Here is a 9,532-nt window from a genome sequence, read left to right as displayed (position 1 = left end):
TGAGCTCAGTGATCCTCCTCCACAGCACAGAAATAACCATGCAGGTAAGGTCTGTGGCATCAAGTCTCAGGGGGAAAGCAAGAATGCTGGTGATGGAAAGGACAGTGAGAGGGCAGAACAGTGACAGTGAATCGCAGGAGGAAAGGTGAGAGAGACCGGGGTTCTGGAAGGCGGTTGTCAGTTCCTGCTGCAGGGAAGGGAGAAAAGCACTAAAGAAGGGGACCTGTGAGACCCCAAAGTGGGAGGACAAGAGAAGGAACCATGAGCAGGGCATGTCGGGGAAAGGGGGGAAATGCTCCTGTGACCAGACAGAACCCCCACAGCACCTGGACCCAGGGCACTATGGTGAGCCCCAGTGCAGGACTGCTGCTCAGAGGCTGGCCACAGAGCTCCAGGGGAGCTGTTCTTCCAGCGCCAGGGAACCGGGCAACACCCCGCACTCCCCAACACTCCCAACAATTGCAGAGGGCAGACCACATAACACTTTATTTCAAACTGCTTGAAAAGGGGAGAAATGTACCAGAAGAGGGGAGCCCTGGCTGATGGGGATAAGGAGGGAACCCACTTGGCTGCCCCTCAGGAACTCCAAAGGTAGCAGCTGCTTGTAGGAAGACGCTAGCTCCATCCTGTGAAACAGAGTGGCCTCAGGGACGGGCCCCCAGCCAGGACCAGCACACAGGCCTCCTACGCTACCGGGATTGTGGGAAGGGGATGGTGTGTGCAGCACTCATCTCAAAGGTCCTGAAATTTATACAAGAGAAAGATCATGGCGGCTGAAACAGAGAGGCAAAACTGAGCACTCCAGACCCAGGAAAACAGAAAACCTTTCCCTCTTCCACTGCACCGTGGGGAACCACCAAACTCTGCAACCCATAACCCCACCAACTCCGGGGACTGACTAACCCACTGGTTACCTGAAGTAAAGGTGGAAATGCCTTCTAAGCGGGAAAGTGGTTCTCAGGTGTTGAGGCATCCCAGTACCATTCAGAACGTGTTTCCAAGACAGATACGCCAGCCAAGCAAAAACCGCACAAGCCGTACCAGGCAGCAGTTAAAGGGAAAACACATGTGGTATCTCTAATGGCCCTAAGAGAAGGAGATCTCTGGGACTCATGGACAAAGTGTACATGGAGTTCAGACGACCCTTGCTGTCTGTGCACACCCCCAGCTGGAAAGGCACGGAAGGCTCCAGGGCCAGGCCTGCTTGGTTCTCTTCCCTAGAGGAAAGTCAGTCCCGGTGATGTGGCCTGCACCTGCACCCCACCCCCACCCTCGGCACCTGCAGGAAGACAGCGTTGCCCATCCCTGCCCCAGCCAGGGCTCCGTCATACCTAGTTGGTCTGTAAGGTCCTCAATTTCTCTTCGTAGCAGGATGCACTAGCCCAGGAGACACCAGAGGAAGATAAATGGTTAGTCTATTCTAGCCTGCACTCTCCCCATACTCCCTGTATCCGCCAGCCCTTACAGCTCTCAGAGCCTGTAGCCTGGTGGTGAGATGGGTTGGCACAGAACCCTCAATGGAAAGGAGGCACCCACTCTCCATAATGTATGGAAGGCAGAGTGGGTTGGCGGCGGCGGAGGGGTTGGGTGGACACAGATATCAGTTTAACCTGGACACGGGTCCCACCACCTACTGTGGACCTGGATTACTATGAACCACATAAAGCACTATCTGAGGACAGTGTGGGGCTCCCAGGGGCTGCTGCTGCCCTTCCGGTCTTCGCGGGTGGATAGATGGCTGCTGGTCACTTGAAAGAGAACACAAAATTCAGCTTCTAAGACTCTTAGTGAGGTGGAAAGGGCCTAGAAGAGTCTAACGTGAGGCAGCATCACCCTCTGCTGGCAACACATTGTTCCTGCTCTGCCCAGAAGCGCCAACCCTCCCTGTGGGACTGCCTTCCCTGTTCCCCAGTGTGAGCCCATGTGCACCTGCGGCCCCCTAGCATTGTGGCTCCTGGTAGGATGCCAGCTGTGGGGCCGCCACAGCCAGGCCCTGGGAGGGGCAGTGTGGCTGAGCAGGACTTAACAGAAAAGGGCTCAGTGCCGCTGAAAGTCTCCTTCCAGAGTTGGAGTCTGGGGTGCTGCTCCAAACCGCCCCCCACCGCACAAATCCCACTCAGAGAGGACCGTGTGGCTTCAGGCCAGCCCAGTAGACACCCCATTTCCCCTGGAACAGCTGCCTGGCTGGGCAGGGAAGCCTGGGAGCAAGGCTGAGCTTCCAAAAGAGACAGAGCTAGAGGCTTCCCTCCCTAACCCCTCTCCCCTCCACCCCTATCAAACCCACAAGACTCACGGCGACTGGGCACCAGACGTCTCACGCTCAAGGCCGAGGGCTGAGAGGTTCCTGGAACTTGGGGAGCTCTGATGGCGGGGTCCCCACTGCTGCATTCTCCAAGACGAATGGATGGGGAAATCACCTCTGGCAGGTGTGTGGGAAGCTGAAACAGCAATTTCTGAGTGGGGCTGGCGGCAAGTACACGTGAGGAGGGGTTGTGCTAAGGTGGGGACTCCAGACTAATCTCATTAGCACTTTCTCCCTCAGTCAGCCCCAAGACGGGAGGGCTTGCGCAACAGCGAGGGAAGGAGGAATGGGGAAGAGGACGAGGCTAGACGTCCAAGCTTTGCGGCCCACACTTTCAGGGGTCCCCCGATCCAAACCAGCTTCTCTCTGGGGTAGGAGCCTTCCATCCCAGCTCCTCCTGGGGGCGGGGGCAGGACCACTGCAGTGTCCACAGCCGGGCCTGGCACACACCGATTGCTCCCTTTAATGTGTGCCCCTACGAGGAGGACCCCAATCGGGCCTCCTAGTGTCCCTGGGCTCCCGATGACAACCCTCGAGCAAGGGAGAGAGGGGGCATGGGTAAAGAGGTGTGTGCCGGAAGAGACGTGGGCCACGGGGAGACAGAGGAGGAAGAGGACGAGGAGAACGAGGAGGAGTGCAGCAAAGAGGATCTACTCACTTGGGCCCTTGGGACCTCATCTCTATCTGGGTCATTATCTTCTCTGGCCGCAGCCTGGGACGCCCTGGTCTTTCCTCCCGCGGATTTCTTCCCAGGGCTGCGGTGCCTGAGCTCCTTGGGTCTCCCGGACTTCCCCAGGAGACCCACACCAGAGACTGGCGGTAAGCTGGCCGGATCCTGCGGAACTGTTGAGCGTCTCTGCCCCCAGGCAGGAAAGGCTCCCTCCGGGGCCAGTTTTGGCTCAGCCCCCAGGGATTTCTTGTCCTGGGCCACCTTCCTTCCTGGAGAGCCCCGGGGTACTGGCCCTGTCACGGCAGCTCCTGAGCAGCTGGGCCTGACCCCCACCTCTCCCCGGACCCTGCTCCGCACTTTCTTCGAGGAAGACGCGTCCAGCTCTTCCACGGCTGGAGTGAGTCTGTGGGGAGCAGAGGTCGGGAGAGGGCCCTGGACGTGACGGCTACTCTCCCTGCCGTGCAAACTCGGGGGTCTGCAAGGGTCTGCTGGCTTCTCGGGGCTTCCGGGCTCCACCGGGTTTCCTTCTTTGGTGCGAATGATTACCGTAATCACCGGTACGTGGCTGCTCTCATCTGTGCCATCAGAGTCCGCGTCCTCAGACAGCACGGCGGGGCCTTCCGCGGAGGGCTGCTGGGGATCCACTGGGACGCTCACACTGCTGCTCTTCGAGCCCCTTTCCGGGTTCTCCCAGGCCGGGCCTGTCCCAGGACCACTGAGGCGGAGAGGGCCGGCGGAGGCCTGCTGCCATTCTCCCGGGCTGGGGCCCGGAGCGCCTCTCCCACTGGGACCGACCTCCCGGTCGTCAACCGGGGTGCCAGGCCGGTCTGCCTGTCGCCAGAGCACCGCCCTTTGCTGCTTTATCATTTCCCTCTCAGACTCGAAGCTGAAGCCCTCGGGATCTGCGAACCGGCTCTCGCCCTGCCCCTCACCGCTGCGCTGTGCCCCCAAATCAAGGCCACGGCCGCGGCCACGGCCACGGCCCCGGCCCCGGCCTCGGCCCCAGCCCCATGAGGCTCCGGGGCTTGCGGTGTGGGCGCCGGCTTGATCGCCACCCTCTGGGCCCATATCGGCCCCCAAAACGGACGCCTCATCGGGGGAGCTCATGGCGCCAGTCCGGTCAGCCTGGGCCGTGGGGAGATGGTCGTCTCGGTAATGGTGGGAGGGGAAGGGCTGACCCCAGCCAAGCCCAGCCGAGCGGGCCAGGCCACGGGAACGGCGAGGCCTTCGCGACAGCGCCGCCCTCACCACAGGCTGCTCGCGAGACGTCCCCGACATGGCGCGGCTTCCAGGCGCCCTCAGTTCCCGCGCCCGTTATTGTTCCTCGCCTTGTCATTGGTCCGTCCACCGCCAACCAGCGCGCCCCTTGTTGGGCGAGGCCTCTGGGCTTCACCCAATCGGGAGGCAGACTCTTGGATTGCCCCGACGACGCCCGTGCTTCGACTGGGTCGTGGTTCTTGGTTCCTGTCTTGGGGCCAGGACGCTCTGGGGCTCTCCACCCACCTCTTTCTTCCTGTCCTGCCGCCTCTGGCCAGGCACCTACTTTCCAATGAGAGCCATATCTCTAAGTTCCATTTGGTGTCATATTCTAAGAATCCACTGCCAAATACAAAGTCATGATTTACGCCTATGTTTCCTTCTGCAAGTTTTACAGGTTTAGCTCTTACATTTATGTTTTGAATTCATTTTGATTTGATTTTTCTAGATGGTATGAGGTATGGATCCAGCTTCATTCTTCGGCATGTGGATAACCACTGAGCCTAGCATCATTTCTTCCAGAAAAACATTATTTCCCCCGTGAATGGCCTTGGCACGCTCTCGAAAATCAATTTAGCATAGGCTGACTCCCACAGATTCGGGCGCCAGGCTGGCCCTTGCAGTCCCAGGCTCCGGGTCACCCCTGCACATTGTCTTCGGCTCCACCCCAGTGCGGGTCCAAACCGCAGAGACTCAGGCTCCAGGCGCACCTCATCACCAGGCAGGCCCTGGTTACCCCAGGCTCCAAAGAGGCCCCATGGCCGGGCTGCTCCCTCAGCCCTAGGCTCTGGGTGCACCCATGAACCAAGCCTCCAGGCCTGCGTGGGGGCAAGGCTAGCTTCACAGCCCCAGGCCCTGGGCTGGCACCCATGGACTGACCCGCCAGGCCTGCCATGGACCCAGGGTGGCCCTGCAGCCTCAGACTCCAGGAAAGCCTCCAGAGCTCCAGACCCCAGGCTGGCACATGCAGACATCCCCTGCAGACCAGTCCCCACAGTCCCAGACTTCAGGCTTGGACTCGTGGACCAGGCTTCCAGATCCTCCTCAGTGTCCGGACAACCCCTACTGACCCTGGACCTCGTCTGCTTCAATGATAGGCTGGCTTCTGTAGTTTCAGACGTCAGGCTGGCACCCACAGACCTAGCCTCTGTACGTACTCCAGCTCCAGGCTGACCTCTGTGACCTCAAGCACCAGGCCAGCACCTGCAAAGCCAGCTTCCGGGCCAGCCCCCAAGGATTAAAGGCCCCAGGTTTGCCCAGTGCCAGTCTAGTGCTCTTGGCCTCAGTCTCCTGGCTGGCTCTCTCAGACTCAGGCTCCCAGGCCCACGCCAGCCTCCAGACAGGCAAAGGGCACACCCGAGCCACACGGCCTCAGGCTTCAAGTCCTCCTCAGTGCAAAACTGGCCCCGTATAGCCCTAGGCTGCAGGCCAGCACCCACGGACCCAACCTCCAGGTCTACCTCAATGCGAGGTTGGTACACATGGCCTCAGGCCCCTAGATGGCACCGGCAGGCCCAGCCTCCAGGCTGGCCCCACAGATGCATGCTCCAGGACTACCCAGGGCTACGCCAGCCCTTGTGGCCCCAGACTCCCGGCTGACCCCTGTATCCCCATGCACTGCAGACCCAGGGTCCAAGCCTACCAAAGCAGACCCAGGGTCTAGGCCTGTCCCAGCAGACCTCAGCTCTGGCCTGGCCTAGGGACCTCGGTTTCTGGTCTGTGCACCCAGGTTTCAGGTTGGTCTGCATGGCCCCAGGACTCAGGCCCAAAATCCACGAACCCAGGTGCCAGCTTCACCCTACCTGCTCACCAAGCCAGCTCTCCCAAGAAATCCAGCAGCAACCCATCCGTGGACCATGCCAGATGGTCTTCCCAGAATCTCTGGATGGACTGACCGGTGAAGGGTTTTCCCAGCCAGAGCCACTCATCAAACACTGGAATAGGTCCCTACTTCTGTAAATGCACAGACACCAATGCGCGCCCACAAAGCTCACACTATCAGGGAATCATGACAGTACCATAGAGCAAAGTCAAGTTCCGCTGATCAACCCTAAAGAAGCAGAGACTGCGAAACTTTGTAAGAAGGAATTAAAAATAATCTTCCTAAAGTAGCTCAGTGCATTACAAGAAATGCCAGAGGGAATTCTTCAAGCTGAGAGAAAAGGATGTGGTTTTTGAGTTCGTGTGTTTTTTAGGTTTTGCTTTTTGTTTGTTTCTTTGTTTTGAGGCAGGGTCACACTCTGTCACCTGGGCTGGAGTGCAGTGGTGTGATGGTGACTCACCGCAACCTCAACTTCCCAGGTTCGAGGAAACCTCCTACGTCAGCCTCCCAAGAAGCTGGGACTGCAGGCACGCACCACCATGCCCAGCTAATTTTGTCGTTGTTGTCGTTTGTCTGAATTTTGTGTACAGACAGAGTTTCACCATTTTGCCCAGGCTGGTCTGGAATTCCTGAGCTCAAGTGATCAGCCTGCCTCGGACTCCCAAGTGCTGGGACTACAGGCTTCAGCCATCGCACTCGGCCAAGAAAAAGGATGTTAATTAGCAATAAGAAAAATAGAAAGTAGAACACTCGTGAGTAAAACAAGAACACGTTCAAAACCAAAATACTTGTATTGAAATGGTGGTGTGTAAATCACTTTTGTCTTCAGTATGAAGGTAGAGAGACAAAACTATTTGTAAAAGTATAGCTACAGAGTGTGTTAAGGGATATGGAATACAAAAAAGATGTAAGTAGTGACATGAAAAACATAAAACGGAAGGGGAGGTAGGGAGCATAATTGTAGTTTTTGTGTGTAATCCAAGTTAACTTATCACCAGCCCAGAATAGCCTTTTATAACCGTAAGACATTTTATGTAAGCCTCATGATAATCATAAAACAGAAATCTGTAACAGATACACAACAGATATAAAGTGAAGAATCCAGGTAGATCACTATGGAAAACCACTGGATCGTGAAGGCAGACAGCAAAAGGAGAAAGAAAGGAACAAGGAATACACAAAACAACCAAAAACAATGAGCAAAGTGGCAACGGTAAGTCCTTGCATATCAATAATTACCTTGAATGTAAATTAATTAAATTCTCTAGTCGAAGACATAGCAAAGCCCAATGGAAAATAAAATTAAAATTAAAACAGGAAAAAACCAAGAGCCAGCTCTATGATGCCCGTGAGAGCCCCACTGCACCTTTAGAACACTCATAGACCAAAAGCGAAGGGATGGAGAAACACATTTCACGTAAATAGAAAGCAAAGGAGAGCAGGGGTGGCCATAGTGGTACGAGACAAAGTAGACTTTAGGTCAAAAACTATAAAAAGAGACAAAGAAGGTCATTATATAATGATGCAGGGGTCAAATTCTTCAAGAGGCTATGACAATTATAAACACACATACACCCAACGTAACAGCACCTAAATATGTAAAGCAAATAATCGTAGATCTGAAGGGAGCAATAGACTGCAATACAGCAGTAGTAGGAGCCTTCACTGCTCCGTTGTCAGCAATGGAAATTCGGAGGGAAAATCGATGAGGAAAACGTGGGTTGGAACGGTATAAAGCAGACGGACCTAACAGACATATACAGAATGTTCCACCTAACAGCAGCAGAAAACACATTCTTCTCAAGTGCACACTGAACTTGCTCCAGGATAGATTATGTGTTAGGCCACAAAACAAGACAGCACATTTAAGAAGACTGAAATCATATCGAATATCTTTTCTGACCGCTTATGATAGGAACTTAGGAATCAACAAGAGGAGGAATTTCAGAAAACTCACAAATACGAACCAATGAAACAACATGTTCCCGAACAACCAACTGATCAAAGAACAACTTAAAAGGGAAACTAAAAACTGTCTCTTGAGACAAAGGAAAATGGACTCACAACATACCAAGACACGTGACATGCAGGAAAAGCACAGTTCTAAGGGGAAGCTGACAGCAATAATTGCTTACGTCAAAAAACAAGAAAGATTTCAAATAACAACCGAATGTTACACCTCGAAGAACTAGAAAAAGAAGACGGTGGGCAGGCGCGGTGGCTCACGCCCGTTACCCCGGCTCTTTGGGAGGCCGAGGCGGGTGGATCATGAGGTCAGGACATTGAGACCATCCTGGCCAACGTGGCGAAACACCGTCTCTACTAAAGCACACAAATTAGCTGACGGTGGCTTAGAGAGAAAGGGAAGACATGGATTTCTACAAGCTCATGAGGCCAGGGCCGGAGGCAGACCATGTGTCCTAACCCCATCCTCCACCACCCTAAGGTGTGGGAGCAAACAGGATACCAGTCATGCTCAGGGCTACCTTCAAGCCCCAGAATGGAAATGGTTACACTGAAAAGCATAAGAAGAAATTAAAAACCACGACTTCCTTTTGTAGCTTGTATTCCTTTTCTACTACTGCTGTAAAAAATTGTGACAAATATAGTGGCTTCAAACAATACAGATTTATGATCTTACAGTTCTAGAAGTCAGAAGTCTGAGATGTGGGCTGGGTGTGGTGGCTCACGCCTGTAATCCCAGTACCTGTGTAGGCTGAGGCGGGCAGTTCACCTGAGGTCGGGAGTTCGACACCAATCTGGTGTCGAACTCCATTCATTGGTTGATGGGCACTTAAGGTGGTTCCATATCCTTCCAATTGTGAATTGTGCTGTGATAAACATATGTGTGCAGGTGTCTTTTTTGATAGAATGACTTCCTTTCCTTTGCGTAGATACCCAGTGGTGGGATTGCGGGATCAAATGGTAGATTCCTGTAGTTCTTTGAGAAATTTCCAACTGTTTTCCGTGGAAATTGTACTAATTTACATTCCTACTGGAAGTGTATAAATGTTCCTTTTTCACCACATCCATGCCAACATCTATGAGATTACAGGCACGCTCCACCACGCCTGGCTTGCAAGCCATCCAGAAATATGTGGGTTTGATATGGCCTGCAGGCTGTAGTTTGTTGATCCTTTGTGTTTTGGCTTTTTAATAATGGCAATTCTGGGCCAGGTGTGTAATCGCAGCACTTTGGGAGGCCGAGGCGAGTGGATCACCTGAGGTCAGGGGTTCGAGACCAGTCTGGCCAACATGGTGGAACCCCGTCTCTGCTAAAAATACAAAACTTAGTCGGGCGTGTTGGCGCGTGCCTGTAATCCCAGCTACTTGGGAGGCTGAGGCAGGAGAATCACCTGAACCCGGGAAGCAGAGGTTGCAGTGAGCTGAGATCATGCCACTGCACTCCAGCCTGGGTGACAAGAGTGAAGCTCCATCTCAATATTGTGGTTTTAATTTGCATTTCCTGATGATTTGTGAC

General features: G+C 54.3%; 1 protein-coding gene across 1 annotated transcript; it reads right to left on the bottom strand.

Moving 5' to 3' along the window:
- Positions 1 to 732: 732 nt before the first annotated feature.
- Positions 733 to 4,079, bottom strand: LOC120366549 (uncharacterized protein CXorf49-like). Its single transcript, XM_039475358.1, has 5 exons — positions 2,961 to 4,079; positions 2,281 to 2,438; positions 1,670 to 1,748; positions 1,332 to 1,377; positions 733 to 773 (listed from the first exon to the last, which is right to left on the bottom strand). Exons 1-5 carry the CDS (start codon positions 4,077 to 4,079, stop codon positions 733 to 735), a joined length of 1,443 nt encoding a protein of 480 aa, XP_039331292.1.
- Between the last annotated feature and the right edge of the window lie 5,453 nt (positions 4,080 to 9,532).

This window comes from Saimiri boliviensis, chromosome X, assembly GCF_048565385.1.
Source record: "Saimiri boliviensis isolate mSaiBol1 chromosome X, mSaiBol1.pri, whole genome shotgun sequence".
Classification (NCBI taxonomy): domain Eukaryota; kingdom Metazoa; phylum Chordata; class Mammalia; order Primates; family Cebidae; genus Saimiri; species Saimiri boliviensis.
This window is presented reverse-complemented; position numbering and strand designations above follow the sequence as displayed.

What these genes read in the sequence shown, in the direction of transcription:
- LOC120366549 (XM_039475358.1), bottom strand. Translation starts at nt 4,079, where the DNA reads ATGAGCTCCCCCGATGAGGCGTCCGTTTTGGGGGCCGATATGGGCCCA. An exon ending in ATGAGGTCCCAAGGGCCCAA is followed by an intron (nt 2,439 to 2,960) that starts GTGAGTAGATCC and finishes TTGCTGTTTCAG; the next exon opens with CTTCCCACACACCTGCCAGA. An exon ending in AGTCGCCGTGAGTCTTGTGG is followed by an intron (nt 1,749 to 2,280) that starts GTTTGATAGGGG and finishes TTCTCTTTCAAG; the next exon opens with TGACCAGCAGCCATCTATCC.